The 20,955-nt window shown below is 32.5% G+C and overlaps 1 protein-coding gene across 10 annotated transcripts in view; it reads right to left on the bottom strand.

The window, feature by feature from the left end:
• Window positions 1–329: 329 nt before the first annotated feature.
• The window catches only part of dlg1 (discs large 1), a 36,567-nt gene continuing 15,941 nt past the window's right edge, over window positions 330–20,955 (bottom strand). For 2 of the 10 annotated variants that reach the window (XM_068776809.1, XM_068776812.1), the window contains exons 4-21: window positions 18,302–18,406; window positions 17,634–17,687; window positions 15,913–15,942; window positions 15,330–15,557; window positions 14,940–15,020; window positions 14,611–14,862; window positions 13,757–13,898; window positions 13,024–13,289; window positions 12,187–12,320; window positions 11,591–11,710; window positions 10,183–10,306; window positions 9,443–9,551; window positions 8,964–9,005; window positions 5,077–5,226; window positions 4,401–4,573; window positions 3,506–3,615; window positions 2,887–2,978; window positions 330–2,673 (exon numbers count right to left, since the gene is read on the bottom strand). In XM_068776809.1, the coding sequence (XP_068632910.1) occupies window positions 2,567–2,673; window positions 2,887–2,978; window positions 3,506–3,615; window positions 4,401–4,573; window positions 5,077–5,226; window positions 8,964–9,005; window positions 9,443–9,551; window positions 10,183–10,306; window positions 11,591–11,710; window positions 12,187–12,320; window positions 13,024–13,289; window positions 13,757–13,898; window positions 14,611–14,862; window positions 14,940–15,020; window positions 15,330–15,557; window positions 15,913–15,942; window positions 17,634–17,687; window positions 18,302–18,406 (2,319 nt within the window). In that variant the 3' untranslated portion in view covers window positions 330–2,566. Of the gene's footprint in view, window positions 2,674–2,886; window positions 2,979–3,505; window positions 3,616–4,400; window positions 4,574–5,076; window positions 5,227–8,963; window positions 9,006–9,442; window positions 9,552–10,182; window positions 10,307–11,590; window positions 11,711–12,186; window positions 12,321–13,023; window positions 13,290–13,756; window positions 13,899–14,610; window positions 14,863–14,939; window positions 15,021–15,329; window positions 15,564–15,912; window positions 15,943–16,223; window positions 16,880–16,931; window positions 17,211–17,633; window positions 17,688–18,301; window positions 18,407–20,955 lie in introns of those variants that run through there. The other 8 variants (XM_068776807.1, XM_068776811.1, XM_068776810.1 and 5 more) reach the window with 7 other exon arrangements.

The raw sequence follows: 20,955 nt of genomic DNA on the forward strand, positions 1-20,955 counted from the left end.
ACTTCCTACATCAAAAAGTCTTGTTTACTGGATTATTGGCTATAGGTGTAAAAGGTTTAAAGGGGTGAATGTGTAGCTCATTTGCTCTCAATTTATAGTACACCGCCTTACCCAAAAAACCAATGGTTTCAGAAATAATAAATAACTTGTGCAGTTGTCAGATTTCTACATATTAAAATAAATTATCATTTACTACCTGTCCTAACAGATCTTGTACTGCCAGAAGTCAAGCCTGTCAGCCTGTAGCTTAATTCATAAACCTGTATTTTTATTTCAAAAGGGATAATAAAAGAAATAAAATAACGCGAGGAATTTTCAACGTAAATAATTTTATTAAAACTAGTCTATTGAACATCACTAACTGATAAACATTGTACATCTGCAAATATGGGATTTCGATAAAATGTTAAAACACTAAAGGTTAAAAAGAGATTAAATTTATTAATTTACACAATCATAACAATAAATTGAATACAATTTTTCTTAGTACTATAAAATAAATAGCTATTAAAACAAATCATTTTCACAATTACATTAAAAATATCAGGTCGGATTAACTTAATGTATAAATTAAAATACAATAAAATTTTAGCAATACAATGTGCACCCCAATGACTAAATACACGGGCCCACTGAAGCAAAAACAAAGCTTCGCCGCAATTACGAATACTGAGAAATACATGTTGGTGAATAAAAATCACGACCAACTACACACCGTTGCGGCAACGTCCATATATGAACACCTTAAGTACATAAAATATAAATTTGACTCGCTAGACATTCCGCACATCACGGTGGTATCGTACCGTTACTGAATAACTTTGGTAACAAATTTTGATAGGTCCCTTATTCGTCAATAAGGGTGTATCAAAAAGAGGAATAGTCAGTCGTAATTCTTTCTCCGTCTTCATTTAACAAACATCAACAAATGCTTCACACAGAAGTGCTATTAATTAAGTACAGCGTTTGTTGCGCACGGTTGCACAAAGGCCACGGGACTAATTTGACAGTTTGGATCAATATAATACGTGCTGGCGCCATATTTGCAGATGGGCATCCCATTTTAGTTCGTAAGAAAATAAAATTCTCAATAAATTAATGTCAAACACTATATGGTGAGACATTTTCACACCGTATAACACAATTCCTTACTATAAAAATGATCAACAAACAACTTTGCACATCGCCTAACTGTGATAGGACGTCGGTGTGCCGGATGTCATGAGATTCAATGACTATGAAACAGATTGCCGCTTGAGCAAATAATTCTGATATATTATATAATATCTCTTAGCCTAGCCATGCAGAACTTGCGGAAGGTGGGTTCGAACACACAGTACAATCGCGAGGACATACATGCGTATACAGAGACATTCTGGAGGTCACCAGTCGCGACTGTACCGTCGGTAAACAACTAATACAGCTAGTTTGTAAGAATTCAACGTTCTCCGTGCACCGTGATTTGACGCAATAACTTTAAATACTTGTGTTGCTTTATTATTATATTTTAGCGCTCAAGATAGCATCTAGCAACCTGGGTAAAAATAACACTTTTTAATTTATATAATATACAATTTACATAGTTAATCCAAGCATTACCTTTTAATATTAATGAATTAAATTGTAATGTCAACATTACTTCTCACATAACATGATCTCTAAGGTTATTAGATTTCGCACGATGGACAAAAGCATTACTCTACAGTGAAAGCTGTTAGGAAATACGCTCAAGTGAAAATTTACATTGAAATTAGAAATTCAAAACCAACTTACGCTAGACGTGCCCTCGAGAGGGACTTTTAAAAAGTGACAGTGATAAAACGATGCACATCTCTCAACGGCTGCCACTCACCGCTGTCATTAACAATAAAGTATCATATATCATTAATTAAAATCTCTTCTTCAATTCTTCTCATTCAGAATCAACTGAATGGTTCTGAAGCATTACATGCTTCGCATATTCCTTTGATGTATATTTGAAAGTAATACAATTATTACTAATTTAGCGAAAGTACAGGAATACACATTCTTTAACAATTCAAAAGTAGCGAAATCATGTTCAACGTACGATACTTTATGTAAATGAATATATTGCTTCAATTTTAAAATTTTTGGCCCAAAAGAACCACGTCGCTAATTGGTTATTGCAATCGTAAAGGAAATTCTAACATTCCCTGCGCGTCGATCGTTGACATCTCGAATATTGTCATTCTCCTGCTCGACGAAAATAATAAATACATATTTTTTGAACTCAAACTGTATAGTCTTTCCAACTATACATATTTAAAGTGCCAAAAAATGCATTTTTTATAATGGATCATGAAAACACATACCCGTTAAGATTCTAAACGAGTTTCAGAGAATAACCTATCCGCTAATACTGGTCACATCAAATATCAACTCTATTAACAGAAGATTTTCATTTCCTACAACCAGTCACAAAACCACCCAACGTCTTAATTTATTGCCTCCGCCTTTTGCCTGAAGTAAGGGTATTAAAGTCCCAATCTACGATGGTTTCTCGTACGTTCGCCCACTTAGAGTCAGTGCACGAAGGCGAGGTTCCTCACAGCGGCTCGCGCCGCGGAACCCACACAGTGGGCCCACTCTCTGCAGTGATAACGGCCTTCACTTTCGAGTAGATCTCCTCCGGCGTGTCCCCGGTCACTACCGCTGTAAAAAAAATATAAGTCACATAAAATATAAACAAAAGTAAAAAGAGTACAGTGAATCATCTGCGTGACGATTTTAAAGTACAGTAGTAAAGATATAACGGACGGGCGAATAAGGTCGCCGAACTACAAGTGCCACAAGAACCTTTTTTCTATATCCATATTATTTAAACACGAGTTAGATATACATAATATAAAATACTGTGATACTGACCGGTAAAGTATTCAGTGAATTCTTGTTCCATTTTCAGTGCACGTTCATATGTTTTCTTAGCTTGATCTTCAGTCATTCTTTTATTCATTTCCCTGTTAATATATAATAATAAAAAGTAATAAAAGTTAACATGTTCATATTTTTATAGGATCATTTAAAGTGACCACTTGTGTATTTCTTGGAAAAAATGTCAGAAGACCAAAATTTGGTGGAAACTGGAATCAGATTGAAGTCCCCTATATTGACATCTTTCATCATAAAGCTAGGGTTTCAAACGCGCTCTGAGAAAAGCCTACAACAAACTCAAGACGAATTTTTTTTTTGGGGTCACTTTCACAACATCCTTATTACTATATGATAGCAATTCATTTGCATGCTGTATCATTATTTAAACCATTTTTTCTTCTTCTTTCACACTATAAGAAGGTTTTTGTAAAAGTTTTTGTTTAATTAACTTTTTAAGTTTTACAAGATTTAAAGAAAGAATTTTATCAATACAATATTAACTCCATTTGACAAAGTAACAAACACATTTTTATATTATTTGTATCTGGTGACTTTTAAGTGACGTTGACATATTTGTACAAAAATCAGATAAAACAAAATAAAATTAACTTACATTATAGAATCTACGCTCTTTGGTTTAATAAATATGGCAATAGGATAAAGTTGCGCCACTTGCAGTCTCTTTATGGCATTTCCGCTCACATCCAAAATGCAATGCTTGCCCTGTAATTAGAGAAACCAAAACAAATTATTAACTTTTTATCAAAACAACAAGGACTGTTTTTCAAATTTCAAGTATGGATAATTGCAGAATCAACTTAGTGCTTCTATTCTATTTCCTTCTTAACATTAACATAGTCTTACTATATAGTCTTTGAAGATAACACTTTTGAAACAAGAGTAGTGAAATTGAAAATATAGCTATGATTCTTATTACTGAATTGAAAATTAATATATATCCATGTATATACACATATGGATGCTCTTTCGATACTCCTAAAGAAAATTGAAATCTCATGAACCAATTTGGTGGGTGTAGTGGCAGTTAATGATCTAATCTCATAAATCAATTTAAATAAATCATTTTTAAGGCGGTCGGTTAAATACACACTAACACATATATATAAAGTTTAAATTATTTTTTTTTAATCTGGCCATTCAATTGTTTACAGATATCATTGTTCTTTGCATCGTGAAAGTAGAAAAAAATACTAAAGCAAATGTTTGTAATGACAGTCGGATTTTACAGGATGCCTAATAATATATATATATATATATATAATTATTAAAAATACGTTAGCTACTACCCACTCAATCATCAGATAATCTTGACATTGATTTATGGAACACCTGCAGAAGCTTATAACACAAATGCTTATTATGATTTACTTTTGTAATCATATTTTGAATTAGAGGTTTACCCAGCGATTAGTTTTTACTTTGTAATATTTAAAGCAGAAATGATCGTATTGAAAATGATCTGTTATTATTTCGTTTGAACGCGTTACCTTCTCCGCGACCTCGCGTACAGATGCGACCGACGTGCCGTAAAGGTTGTCATTGTACTGGCCGGCTTCGATGAACAGATGGTTCTGGATGTCGCGCTCCATTTGTTCGCGGCTCGCCACAAAGTGGTAATCGCGACCGTCCACCTCGTAATCACGCCGCGGCCGAGTTGTATCTAATAACAGACATATTTTTATTTTTTTTTTAATTTCCAAGAGGTGTGCCAATACTAATGATTGTTGATGTATAAAACGTCAAAGCTGCTTTCGGATTCTCAAAAAAGTGTAGATGGTTTTGATTTGTAAAGTCCATAGGGATCTAGTGTAAAGACCACGGATAAGCAAGCAGCGTTTGGACGTCTGACGTGACGGACTAGACGAACTTAAGATCAATCGGTTTTTTTACACAAAAATTTCTGTTTTTTGTGGCAATTTTACTATCTGTTTACAATATAGTGCTAATGTAACTGCTACACCGCGACTTAGGAAAGTACACCCAGTCTCGCTGCGCGCATACCCATTGCGCGGTTGAGCGTTTTCGGTAACACTTTAATATAAATATAGTTATAATTTGTAAAATTTCGTATACTATAGCATAGCATACAATACACCAAGGACTTGAACCGTCTCCAAATAAAATCAATATAAGAATAATTGTTAGAAATGTCACATTACTCACGCGGCACACAACTGCCAAACTTGTCGGGAAATTCGGAAATGAGGTCGTCATTAATTCTGTCCTTTAGCGGGCCTAAGATAATCACGGGCCGCGTATAATTAATTGTCAACTGTTGGACCGTCTCGTACGAGAGCACAGTCTCGTCTTGGCCTGTAAACATAAAAAACAACATATTGGCATATTGGAGGTCGATAGTTGAAAACAATGAGATACACTAATACCTAGAAAGACATTCTTAGTTAATTTATTCTGTTCTCTAGGAGAACCTTAAAATTGTTTAATTTTATTTATATGAAATATACATAAAATTCAATAATTCTACACTAAATATGAAAACAAATTCCTTGTATCATATATTATCATGCCTTAGAAATAAATAGAACAGATGGCGAGAATGAAAGCAAAGAATTTGCTTTATGTGAATTTTTAACAAGTTTTAATGTAAGAAATAATCGTATGTATTCGTGCGAGGCGTGCTATGTGTCTAATCTAGTTTCAATCACCTATGAATATTTTACTGTTGTTTTCGATTCACTCTTCGATGGAATATTATTTTCACTTATATTTATCGAAAGTGCTTCATTTATTACCGAACAGGGTAAAAATTAGGTTAAGTGAGATTGATTAACTTTATGTCCGACTTTTAAAATAAAGTTTCGGTATTTTCATCATAAACCTTATCGCGTTTTCGTAAGCGTTTCTGTAAGCATCTTATCTTGTCACTGGGACCATCTCAAAATTTCAGTAAGTTTATTTTTTTGTACCGGTCAGATAAGGTACTTACATATAAAAAGCCAAACGAAAGGAAAATTCACACATGCCAATAAACTTCATTTACAAATGTATCAAGAATGTTGACATCAATATTCCTGTTACATTTTAACACCTGGCTATTAAAACCAGAAGCAAACAAGGTCTGAAATTACATATTCCTTTTCGTACAAATAATTTCTTAGTAAATACAGATTTGATTTATTCCTTAAATATAATACAAAAGCAAATATACATATAGTAAAAGAAACACGACTAGGCGGCTAATAAAATAATTACAGCGTCTATGTGTTTGAAGCGACATAATTGATACTGAAAGGAAACCAGCACAGCAGAGTTCTGGAAAGAAAACAACTGAAAAACAAGCCCGTATGTAATGATTGTATTGTGAGCTTCCACCACTCGTGGCAAGGTCATGCTGATGACGAATGTGTGACTAGAGGCGAAGCGCGTCAGCTGTGACAGAGGCGGCTCTAGTGTCCTCGTGTGCTTCCAGTGGCCCCACTCTCCCAACCACCCAACTCGTTAAGGCGCGTGTAATCTCAACATCGACCGGCTGTCTCGGCCCGTCGTTACACTAATTGCACCTCAATTTTATTTACGTAATGAAACTTCGTGAGCGTCAATGACAAGATATTCGTGTGCTATGCTATTAGAACTTTCGCGTTGTATGGATTAGGAAAATAAAATAAAAAAACTGAAATTAACAAATAATAGTAAAAAAAAATCGAGTGTTATTGAAAATGAAAACTACGTCTCTAAATTGATGATCATAACCAGAATGCGGGAGGTAAGGTATCGGCTACTGCACTCGCAAGCTACGCCTCACTCCCAAAACTTACTCTCGTCCTCGAGATAAATGAGCGTTATCTCCTCCATCATGGGAAGTTCCACGCGGTACAAGATTTCCCCTACACGTAGAAAAATTAACGTTATATACATTTAAACATAGTCTACATGAACCGTGTGAACGACAGGGGCAAAATGGTGAACATGTTGCGTAACTTAAAAGTTTCCGAAGTAACCTCCGATGGTGACAATTGAAGATACATCGATAATTTCAGAACAGCGCATGAGAACATAAAGTGCAAATAAAAAGACACAATAATCGTATGAAAACAGATACGCAGTCTGTGGTCAGGCAACTAGAAGCACGGGACGGCGGCCGAACGTTTCCTACACCAATCCGTGTGCTCGCTGCGGCGACATCCTCCGCAACTTACATGTTATTGTTTTAATGTCTAACCACACAGCTGTGCAAAGCGAATATTAATACCTAGGTAAATACACTCAGCCATCTAATATACGTTTAAAGGAACGTTCTCTCCTACTCTTCAAATTGCTTCCTCTGCCTGATGTAAACATTTAACCATCGGTTATGTTAATCGCATAAGAAATATTGTTATATCCGACTACTTGCCGTAGTTGCTACTTTATAAGCTAAGTCGAACAAAATTTCACATGTTTTATTACAGAAGCAAGCTAACATGCAGTTTTTTAAACTTATAAGAACGCAACATCGATAGCTAGCCGCTAGATGGCGCTAAGGGTACTTGTATGGTCTAGCGATTGTATGTTATATTTTATACGTTCACTTACGTTCGTTAACCGAAATGGATCACTATTATTGACATAATAGACACGGTGGGATTAATTAGTACTTATTAAACATTACAATTAATAGCCAAGACAGAACCGGAAGTAGTTTGTCCACAGTTAAGAATAGCACCTGTTGCTTTGTCATCGGTTTACATATAAAACTAACACGATGACCTTATTTATAGAAATATACATGTGGCACGGATTTTTTAAATCTATTATAATTATTTTGAGGTACGTTGATTCCCGGGTTTATTAAAACTAATATTTCCTCAATTTTAAAGGCATGTAACTACTGCATAAATAAAATTACAAATATAAATCGAATTTCCGTAAAACATAACGTTTTATACAGCTTCCTAACAATATCACAATTATAATAATAACAATTTACATATTTTATAATTTACTGTCTTCTGTTAAGGGACTTACATAATGAACTAAAGGTATTTTAGGAACACTAAATAGAAAGACATGACATTATTTAATAAAAATTATAAATATGGCACAATTCCAAAACAGGCAAGATTTTTCGAGAAGTTTTTCACTGTTTTGGGATCACTTTTTTTAAGATTACTATTAAATAAAGAGAATATTGTAGTTTTCTCAATTAATTGTGCATCAGAATACAAAGATTATTAAAATAAAACCAGTAATATTTTTTCATTACATAAAATTATTCTACAGCATATCTGCGAATAGGTAATTCAAATGGAACAGAACTAATAGATTATCTACAAAATTAAATAAAATATAGAATGGCTACTCTCCAAATCTCAAAATTTTTTTTGGGTTCTTACTATCCATGCTGTGTTGTTATTCGTATAATTAACATAGAAACAATGTAATTTTTTTCATCAAATCTAAAGTATATTAAATATTTAATTAATGACCGATGGACCAATTTTTGTCATTGAACACTGTACAGAAATAAAATTATGAACATCTTTTTAAAACATCTGAATATACTTCCGAAATATTATGCAGAATGTTGTGAAGAACTGTTGAACGCACATAACGATAGCTGCAAGGAAGACTAACGCAATAGCTATACATACATATATATATATATATATATGTATGTATATTTAAATTGCGGTAGTCCTTCATGGAGCTATCGAAAAATGCGTTGGCATTGATGTGATGGAGATTGTAACACAGTTTTATTTAGTAATACATTTATTATGCATGTGACATATCTAAATGATAACAGACGACTATAATATCATCATAGAACATATTGCTCTAAGATGAGTTATGTTCAGATCAGAATTAAAAATCTGAATACATGAGAAATTTTTATAAACTTTCATATATTTATGTAAATAATTACGTATTATATTATACTTTTTAATATTAAAAAACGAAAACTATAGATTAAAAATTAAATTTAAATATTGCATTTAGATATGTCTTTGTATGCCCAAACTTATATTTGAAAAAAATCAGCCTAACTATAAACCAACATATAACCATCATACAATAAAAATTCATATACCAAAAAATTCACAACTTACCATCCGCATTGGCATCCTCTTGCGTGTAACATAGCATAAAAGCTGCAACAAAAAATATTTTTAACGTGTTATCTTGGTTTTTTTTTTATAAAGGGTAATTCAGGGACGGTAAACTAATGAGGACCTGAGGAAATTTATTTTGTCTCTTAATGTTTCTTCTTCTCCATATAGATTGCCACGCCGAGAACCTAACTATATCACAGGCCAACCTAGTGGGCGCCTATGCAGCGTTCACCAGCTCGTGGTCACCGCACGAGGAAATTTCAGCTCTAAAGGCCATCGGTTGTAAGAGCGATGTGTCAAACCCAGTGCAACTTCAGATGTACAATTCTTTGAGCTACGTCGGTAACCTTGGTTCTTCAGCGGACCTCCTCATTTATGATTCGATCTCGCAGCAAAACTCCGTTTATAGCTTTCTCTGCTAGCATTAATGTAATTACGTATCACTAATAAGAATGCGTGAATTTTTGAATACGTACGTTCTTGATCCGAACCATCTTCAGATTTACCATCCTCTCTGCTCTTCATAAACGGAAACTTTCTACTGAAGGATAACGTTTTCTTTTTCCTCTCGAGCGTTGATTGGCTCTGCAACATAATCGATTTTAAAATAATGACTGTCATACGACATCATTCATAAAATATAATAAATTGTTGGAGAACATGATGCTATTAAGTCAACTCATCGCTGACTATAAAATGCACCACTTATCTCAATAGTTAGTGATAAGGTAACAAGATAAGTCTGCATTTACATGAATCTGTCTGTCGCATTCTTATTCACATTAATTGTTCGTGTTGACCCTAGGACTTTTTTTTGAATCGGATTCTATTTAATCTGGAATATTCTTGTGTTGATTACATTTGGTGAGTTTCTCGCAAAGATGGCTAGTACATCCGAAAATCTATCATTAAAAAGGTCGGGCCAATATTTTTAGTCAACCAAGAAAACAGTATTAAAAAAATAAAGTCAAAAATAAACACAAATGGTTACTTGAAGATTTTTTAGCAAAAGGCGAAAGTTTCCGCATATAAACGCCTCTTTAAATTAATTTACAATTGTTGACGCCCGTTATTATCATATGTCCCTTTTTCTTACTAAAGCCTGGTTGAAATATCGACACAAAGTAAAAAGAACATAAATTTTAAATTAAATCAATGCACAAGGTAAATAAAATAAATCACACAAAAAATAAAAATTAGGGAATTTATAACTTACAGTACTTACGGGAGTACCCTGTCCCTGGAACTTCACCTGTCGATCCCGCGCGCGTTGCTTCCTTTCCCATCGACGCTTCGATGGTATTATGCCTATTGCGTCAGCGTCCGTCGTATCTAGTCGTCTGCAAGTTATAATCAACTTATAATAAAAATCATTACATATATACTTTATTGTAAAATTTATGTGTCATTTTTGCGATTTTAATAATGAAAATAAAACATTATTCAACACATATATTATTATTAGTAAAATAATTTTCCACCATTAATTCATATCTAAGCGATAGACGTCACAGAGTAGTGGTTATATATACATATGTATATTCAAAATCCTCATTTAGCACCTAGCACATATAAACATTTAAATGTGCTACCGAAACTTGGGCCAACTCGCCTTGTGGACCGCGCGGCGAGGTGAAAAAATTTCTTATAGCTGTGAAGTTGACAATAATTGTTTCTGGGTAAGGCAAATTATTAATTAAGTGACAAAGCTAGTTGGGATTATTATTTAATGTTTCACCGGGCTAAGTGTAATATAGGACTGAATACACGTAATCTTTATTCATTTATTTACTGTTTGAACACACTGTGTAATGGCGGACTCAGTGCCTTATAAGCATTTGTAGTACGCTTTGCGAAATCTAACCTCGAGAGCTACCTGAGGAGCCTAGACTTGGCCCGGTATGTCACTAACACGTGATTGTGAGGCCGCCAAAGTAATAGTTTGTTTAGGCATGTAAAATTTCATCTCCCACTATTGGGCGATGCCGCCTCAAGTGGGTCACTTAATATAAACCGTGGCAAATGCGTGGTACAGCAGTTTCGGAGGGACTTGTGCGATAACTGGTATCTATTTCTTCATTGTATAAATAACATCTATTTTTGTACAACAAATACTCCAAGGTGGTATTGAAATATAGATTCTTTTACATATTAGACATACTATCATAAGAAAAACGTGTTTGTCGCCTAGTTTGACATTAATATTGAACAATCGATTCACTTATTATAATTCCAATCACACTAATTGAATGACACTTAATTATAATATGATAAAGCTTGATGCATATAAATTGTTTGAATAAATTGAGATAATTACTGTGATGTTTTATTATTTGGTATTGTTATATTAAATTTAAATAGTCCTTGTATATGTTGCGCCGATTTGAGTAACAAGTTTATTTGTCATTTGTCTTTTTAAATTAAATTCCAGACAATTTTTTTCTAATAATAATTTCATTTTATCAGATTATCATTTAAAAAGAAAGATATTGAATCAAAGAGCAATTCACTTCTTATCTACTAATTTCGATGTCAAAACAATTCCCGGTTTTGAATTTTATCAAAAAATGAATAACAAATCTATATTTTAAATACATCATAATAAATATCAAACTGCATATTACCTCGCTTGCCACCATTCATCATCTGAAGCATTAGTGACATGTAGTATATCGCCATATCGGAATGGTAGTCCTCGAGATGGCAATCCATCATCTCTTACAGGATCATAATCAAATAATGCCCTGTAAAATATTTTTGTATTAAAAACTACAGCCTGCAAGCCTTAAGAATTGGTGATTGATGTATTTGTTGGCACTCAATAACATGACTTACATTCTAATCGCTTTAGAATTATTGTTTAATACATTATGTAAATGTTATTAAATTCGTCATTTAATTGAAAAAGCTACTTATTGTTTATTAAAACCATATCCAAAAGATTAATAATTTAATGTTAGTTTACGTAGTTCATATCGCCTATTCAAATGTTAATATAATTTCTAGGATGTATGGGGCACAGTGAAACAAACTAACTTTAACAATCATTGGAGAACTCCTGTGTAGCATAGACTGTTTTTGTTGATTTTAAATCAATGTCTTATTATTATATTTATAATTCAAGTTCGGAAACATTTACTAGCAACACTTTTATTCTTGCAAATTGGATCTGTTTAAAAAATTACTATAAAACATACATAAATAGCAAAAAAAAACTTACCTAACATAGAGTGATCGTTTTTGTGACGTTCTTAAAAGTGTATGGTGTTGTTTAAGTTCATTGATGCGAGCTTCGAATTTATTGTATTCTTGTGGTCGATAAACAACTGTTAATTTTACATTTTGTCCCGTACTCTGAGAAGCAAAATAAAAAAAGAATAATAATATGTTTAGGGATTTTCGTATTGGCGTTTTCAAATTTACATAAAGACATCAAAAAAATTTAAAACTGTAAATACTTATTGTTATTAGTATATTGGATTATTATTTTTGAAAAAAGTAAATGATTAAAAAAAGGGGTCAAGTTAGTTAAATGAAAGGACTTTCGTGCTATCTTACTTCAATTTTTTTCATTTTTTCTTAACCTAAAAGACCAGTCCAATCAATATATAAAATTAAAGTTTTATCTCAAATCTGTTCAGACTTCTGTATAATAAAGCTCACTACTTCTTTTTTATTATGGAATGATAAAAGAGTTTTGCTCTTTTTTGTATCAAGACTGTCCAGTGAATAGTTCAATAATTATAGTTTTTTACAAATTCCATTCCAAAAAATAATGTCTTCGAAATATATTTACACAACATTGCATAAAGATTGATCTTTTAATATACATATTTTTCATTGATATAAGGGTGATTTTTTTTAAAATATAAACTGAAACCAAGTTTTGTTTAAAACATGACATTATTTAATTTCTTATATTTTGGAATTTAAGCGAAGAAACTAATTTCTTAGATAATTTTTTATCTTAATATTATGATAAATTTTTTTGATGTTTTTAATTATAAACTATTTGTGCACAATTTGTACTTAGATAGAAAATTATAGTATCACATACCTTCAAAGCCTTCGCTGCTTGTTCGTGCGTGGCATGTGTAATGTCGACATCATTGACAGCTAACAATCGGTCGCCTCTTCGAAGTTCTCCAGACCTTTCAGCTGGTCCACCAGCAAGTAGGAACGACACATAGATTCCATGCCCGTCTTCTCCACCAACAATATTAAATCCAAGACCTTGCGGACCTTTTTCTAAATCTACAACCCGTGGCTCTTCGTTGCTATCTGTAACATCTTCTCGTCGTAAAGAATTGGCCGTACTCGAAGCTGCAAAACACAAAAATATCATTAGCTATAAATATCCAACACATTCCAATTTAACTTAATAATTAATTTTGATTGACCTTAATCGAAAACAATTTAAATGTCATTATCATTATTGAAATTAATACTATAATAATTAATTAATTTAATACCACATTAAAGAAATAAATAGGCTAAGCAAAAAAAGAAAACGCGAGAAAAGAAAATTGTCGCGGTATTGTAATTTTACGATTAATATTTAGCTATATATATATATATATATATATATATATATATATATATATATAAATATATTTGTATTGTAAATAGAGAACAATTAATTTTAGGAAAAAAAAAATAATTTTTCGCTAAAAATTGCACAAATTTTTGTTTTACAGTAGTTTTATGTCTTTAGTTTTCATTTTTTATGTGGTTTAGTATCTGTAGTGTGAAATAAATGTTTATATGTAATAAAAAATTTTGTATATTACGTGTATTCGCTCGAGACGTTCGCGGCGAGGGTTGCCCGTGTCTAGGTCCTGGCACAAGGACCAACTGAACACGTTCACCAGATGCTTTCAATGCACTAACTGCGTCTTCATGAGTCACGTTATCCAAGTTCACATCGCCTTTCTAGCAAAACAAAGAATATATTATTTAACATTAAGCCAGCTGACGACATATAAAGATATTTATCAATAACACAACTACATATACAAATTTATATTTCTGACGTTGAAAACTAAATTATATATCAAATAAAATTATAAAGTTGAGTCTATGTAAAAAATCGAGTGTTTCCATAACCACTGTGCCCATTGGTAAGACATTTCTCACTGATTAATTTGAGCTGCGGGCGACACACGCGAGCCGCATAAAAGGTTCATCGGAAACGTTTCCACAAGCCATATATTACAACTATCAAACAGCCCAACATAGACGACGTAGTTTTCAAATTGAATAAAGATTTTTAGGTTTTTTATTAACGTAAACAATGATATACGTAAATACGCGTTTGGCGAGCGGAGATAAACTGCCACCCGTGCATGTATTTGCTTCTCAAAATTAACCCAAATGCAATGCTATGATAGCGGATCATATTACTGACGGCATCGGAATTATAATCGCCTTAAAAACAAAAACCGTTCTTTACATACTTTAAAATGTAAATCTCAATAAATAAAAATAATTTTTTTGACGAATTTTGGCTTAGTCAGAAAAAAGTAGTTCAATAGGATTATTGCTGGTTCATAAAGCATACGTGTCAAAAATAAATGACTAAAATAAAAATGTAAATGTGTTTTATTTGACAGACAGCACAGGGTTTAATATAATCCATACTAACCGATGTGTTTTTGACCATGAGAAGTTTATCGCCGACCCTCAAACGGCCGTCGCGGTGTGCAGCCCCGCCCGACATAATTTTCGTAACGTAGATACCATTGTCGCCTGGTATATGTTGGTTTCCTACTCCGCCTGCTATACTAAACCCTAAACCTGAGCCTCCTTTGACTAATTCTATCTCTATAGCCTGTTCTTTACTTGTTAAGGTTGGTACCGTCAAAGTATCTTCTGGTGCAGTCCGTCTTCTAATTTTCTGTGATAATATTTAAAAATATTTAAATATTATATTACTTCAACATAAATAAAATTAGATACAGTTAAATCACTTACCAGTCTTACAGAATTGCCTGCCTTTTTTAAAGCGTCAACTGCTTCAGCATGGGTCACATTTTCAACATTTGTGTCATTGACCTAAATTTGAAATTTAATAGGGTTTAATTAAAAATATTGTTCAATCACTAATAGAAAAATGATGGTCAATAATCATTAAAACATTATATAATGTTCAGAAGATAGTAAGAATATCTTGTCTATCATTATAAATACAAATTCTTTAAATACTTCTAGTACTAGATCAATATTGTAAATTTACAATTAGTGTTTGTCATTATTACAATTTTTATTTTGCTGTTCTACAAATTGAGTACCAGAAATTCAACACCATTTGCAGATTAATTTTTATATTAGTTAATTTGTTTATAAATTACTTGTGAAACAAACCTGTAAAATAGCATCATTAATCAGAAGTTGACTTGCAGCCGCTGCTCCTCCAGGTATCAGTTTGGTGACATATATGAGAGGATCATCGGCAACATGTGGGTTATCTGAACCCCCTGCAATACTGAAACCAAGGCCAGCACCCCCTGCTCTAGAAAGTACTACTGTTAAATACAGGAAGCCATCGTCACCTATTGTCCTTTCCAATCCTCCTCCCTCAATTCCATTTATCTGTAACTTCAAAATAAAATTAATGATCAAAGAACTAGTACAAAATAAAATATGGTGTACTTATATATATTAATAAAAACTTGTGTCACTTATTCCTCTTAATCTTCTAACAATCTATAAATAATAATATTTAAATAAGACATTTATTTAAATTTTATTTGTAATAATTGGGTGTATCATTGACTTATGAAATATTCATATTTTTATATTATGTAATAAATATTTATATTTTGATACACTTCTCTGCAGAAGTCAGTTTATATTTATTAAAAAATTTATTTATTTACTTAAATCGCTGAGTGATTATTATGTAATGTATTAGTATGTTTTGATTTTGGGTAATATAAAAATTTACCTGCTTCATTTCAGGTGTCGAAACGTGGGCCTGAAAATGTAATATCATCTATGAGTTAGTTGCTAAGGACTTAACAGCATTAACATTAAAATATTGGCACTGGTCATTTGAAAATGATAAACAATAAATATGCAGCAGTGAAGTTGCTACATTGTGTGTACTTTTTTGAGGTGGCATTTCACCTACATTAATGTAACAAATTACTTTCACTGTACTAAACATGTTTCGACAATATACAATGTTGGTCAGTAGATCAAGATGGTACATTATCTTTTATGATATAAATATACAAGCATTGGTAACTCACTTACCGTATCAAGATTAAACAAGGAGGATACTTTTCGAAGGAATCCATTATGTGTCTTTTTCTTTCGTCTTTCTGTCATTTTGACGACCAATTGTGCATAGCCTTTTCGCACTTATATTGATATCTGCACTACACTATGTACACTGCATGCATTGTTAGTTACACACTTGTGCTTGTTCTGAGCACCGTACTTTGCGACGATCAGCATGCACCATTCTTTACCTAGAACCCACTTCTAGCTTGCACCAATATTTTTTAACATTTATGACCATATTCAAAATAATACACCTCTTGTAAGTATTTTAATGCCATTATTTAAGCCATTTAACAGGTTAGCTTACTTTGCAAATTGCACCAAGTCCTTATCAAATGAATGTTATAATTGAGCCAAACCCTTTTCTGATAGCGATGTTATAACGATGTATTGGTAGTTATTGGTTTTGTCACAGATTGTGTTCAATGATAGGATGGAATGAATGTCAAAGCGATGAACTTTAATTAAAATGTCCGTGTTGCGTTATTTAACGTGCAATTTATGATTGTTTGGTAATATTTGCTGTAACGAATTATCAATCAGTAAGATAGCTATTTTTCTCAAGCATAACTGTTTCAGGAATCGTATTAATCTCTCCAATATATTGAAATCGTTCTCAACTTATAATGAAATTACTAAATGTTTAAAAATAGATTAGTGTATATTAAATGGCCTTACTTGTAACGAATACGAAATATCAGCAGTGTGAATGTCAAAATTATATGTGCAATATCATTTCACTGAAAATTTATTTATTAGCTTTATTTTTTAATCAACGCACAGTCCGTTCGACATTGGCACAATTGTAAAATTTAACGGCACAAATCCACACAACAGCGAAACGTTAGCGTACATATCGCTGAAAACTTGTACTGTATTTAAGGTTATAAATAGTTCTACGGGACGCGAAACACCAACCATCCGCCATTACCGATCACTTGTTGAACAGCGTTTCGGTGCCTACCTTTGGCCTCGTCACGTCATCACAAGAAAAATCCAAACGAAAATGATCAAGTATCGGTAAATACTAGTTATTTTGCATCATCTCTACTAGATGGCGTTATTACAATAAAATGTACAATTTAAAATTTTTAGTCCCGTTTTTATGTACGTAAATAATGCCTATTCGAATTTTAGTAAACTTTTTACCATATTAAAATAGGTTTTGGTGCAAGCGAGTAGGGTTTCTGGTAGGAACTGAGTAGCCGGAATAGTAATAACGGTATAGTATTGACCGAAGGTACTATATCCGAAAATATTATACATTTATTGGTAAACTACGTTACATTGTAAGTGAAATACCACCTCATATTAATTTAACTATGTATGTACTTTAGCTGGATTATATTTGCATATGAAAATAATATTACTTATAAGTACCTTCTTTTCTTCCGTGTCTCCAGTGGGTGATAACATAGATGGTATATTCCCCATCTGCGAGCAAATACAAACAATAAAGGAAAAAAAATCTAAAATATTTACTCGAATATGGTTTTACTTTTTATCATTGTTCATTAATAACTTAATTACAAGGTAGTAGAAATTTAAAGTCGTACCAAATATGTACCAATACAGACACGTTTTATTTTTATTGTCATTATCACTGGAACGATGGTTCCTCATAAAAAATGTTCAATGAAGTCTTTAAACACACTCATTGCGGTTAGGCGGACCTTAATTATCTCTAGTATTTTTATATAAAGTTATGTAACTACTATAACATTTGTATATTGTTAACATACACACAAATAAAGTTCATCGAGTGATTGATAGTAATAACAGAACGTGATTTACACGGTTATAAATTATACTTTTAAGTATTATTTTTATTTATTAAAATCTAGTAAAGTAGAAAAGATTTAGGATGTTTAATTCAAACTTTCGATCGACAAGAAATTAAACAAAAATTTTAAGGCTACACCATAAATCAAAACAAAGAAGTGGAAAATGTTTGTATCACTTATTATGGTTAATGCATGGCATTAGTCTTATTTAGCTTTAGGCAGTCTACATTGTTTTGGTATAATCAAGTTCAATTTTTATCGTACCTTTGCCGAATCTGGAGTAACATCGTTGCGGTGTTCGCTTTTTCTGTTGTTGTCCTGTAGGAAAGCGTTTGATATGGATCTATAGTCACTTTCCTCATTGTGTATCTGAAATAATTATAGTTTCTTTTTATCCTAATTCTGGAAATGTAACCTAGGCAAGAGCTAAATATGTAGACTGCAATAAACCTCTATACATAAAATAAACAACAGTAGCTGTATTTGTAATTTTATCAATCACAAAACTATAAAATAATATTTTTTTAGGAGAAAAAAACTTTAAGTAACACAATTTAGATTTAGATCCACTCGAACATTAACTTGAACATTTAAATGAATCTTTTTACTCTCTGTATTATGTTGGATGTATACACAAACTTGTTCAGACTTATTAGATTCTTTAGCAACAAACATAAATAACCATCGCGGATAATGGAACTCTACTCGTATAACCCAAAAATTATAAATTTGCGATTTTCAAAACTGTAGACGATAATAAAAGTCAAAATGTTAACAAATTGCTTATCTATGAAATAAAGAATCCAGAACTTAGTATTCCGTTAATATCAGTAGAACTAATTAGGTTTTCCATTAGAAACGATAGCGATTTCAAACCTTTGGATTTGTGCAGGCTGTTCATCGTCATCAGTTCAGTCGTAAGACTTCTATTGTTTGACATGGCCTCTCCCATAGATTTCCAATAAGACTAGTCGGAAGTTTTTTTCAACGATTTTAACAGTTTTCTGTCTACCTAAACAGTTGACGTATTCGCTGCACTTGCCGATCTCCACTCCAGAAACTTAAAGCTTAAGCAATCATAAGTTCTGTGCAGTAAGTGGCCTGCCCACTGTTATTTCAACTAGCTAATCCGCTCTGTCTACGGGTTTTCACATTCCGTATTAAATTTCCTAGAGAAATACTAAGTTACAGTGCAAGGCTTAGTTGACCGATTGTGAGCTCATTTCATGTTTCAGTGCTATTATGTATAGTATCCTAGAATTACGTCATTATCTCTGACTAAGCATTCTTGTAACTAACATAAATTATTATTCGATTTGAACAAAGAATTACATCTTTTTTAAACAATTAAGAGACAGATAATATATGAGTCTAAAATCGTTGGCGGGTTCTTCGCCGATGGGGCCAAAAGGTTCTCGAGTATCGCCCACGAACTGGTAGACGCGACGGTAGCCAAGGTGGCGGCAAGTCGTTGGATGTGGGCAGCGTAAAACTGGTCATAAACTGGCGATCTTTGAAGGAGGCGTATTTCTGTCTTACAGTGGGCGTCTAGGATGATGATGATGTATTTATCTGATGATAGATTATATATAGGTACCAAATAATTGAACCCACATTTACGTTAAGTTTAATTTTTGTACACTAAAAATATATTATTAATGAAAATTACAAGACAGCGATGGAACCAAAATATACAATGTACAAACTAACAATGTAGTAGTCAACTTTAACGAGTTGACTACTAAAAACTTTTTGGCGTACTTAACATAATTTCGTGACAATATTTTGTAAGCAAGTTAGTTTAGCTGTTGACTGTTGCTGCGTTGACTTGTTACGGAAGGATTTAAAAAAAAAAACAAAATCCTCTTGGTTACGGAATTTTGCTAATAAAGCAAGGCAGGTTAAGGTTTAGAGGGGTGAATGTATAGCTCTTTTCTCATCAGCAATAATTGTAAAGATTGTAAAAAGCTTTATGTTCAAACACCCTGTGTAAAGTAATCACTCTAAAATATGTTTTATTAATTTATTTTCCTACTGAAACACGACAGGCCCGCTTCTGGCAGTGCAAACCTTGCAGGGACAGATATACTAATATTTTAATATGATAAATTTGATATGCACTAATCCGAATCACAAAAACGCTTTTTTCTTACTATAATGGAATACGTATAATAGACGGCATATGAACTATCCATTCACCACCACGATTATCCGATATCCGGTGACGTAAATCACTAAACATTGTGGATTACTACGCCGTTTTTTAACGTTTATTCGTATGTACAGCATCTGCTCATTACCTTGAGACGCATATTCTCCGAGATAATTTTAATTAGTACAGTGATTCCACCATGTATATTCGCCAGATTCGATGGCAATTTTGTCAATAAGCGGAAGGGCTAGGTAAATGTAGCGGGCGGCAATAATTATAAGAAGCTTACAGAAGCGTTTACACTTGACTATTTTTTAACCTGTATGTTAAGAATACCTCAATATAACATAAAATCGTCATTATCTTAATCATTATCAATTTTCTTGTTTCCTTTGTTATAAATAGACATTTAAGACATTGTTTTCATTTTGTTCATGTCGTTCATGTTGCTTCATCGATTAAAACATTTTTAATTTATAATTATTTCGTTATAAATTATATACTTAGAAATACTCGTCGTAAGTAACCTTATTAAGTAGTAATATTGATAAAATTATTTGTCGGTTTTGTTGGACTTAATAAAAAGTTATCATCGCTTTAAAGTTGAAAAAAAAAACAGCTTTGAAATAAATACAGTGTTATTGACAATCCGAATGAAAAGGCCGCGAGCAGTGTATATACGATAGCGTTATTTTTGTTTTATCGGAGAGTTTAACCGCGCCAAAAAACTATCTGATGGTTCTATTCACTGTGGATTTTTTTTGTT

Source organism: Battus philenor, unplaced genomic scaffold (assembly GCF_028537555.1).
Source record: "Battus philenor isolate CCGP_79_NKW_IND1 unplaced genomic scaffold, ilBatPhil1.0.hap1 SCAF_12, whole genome shotgun sequence".
Classification (NCBI taxonomy): Eukaryota; Metazoa; Arthropoda; class Insecta; order Lepidoptera; family Papilionidae; genus Battus; species Battus philenor.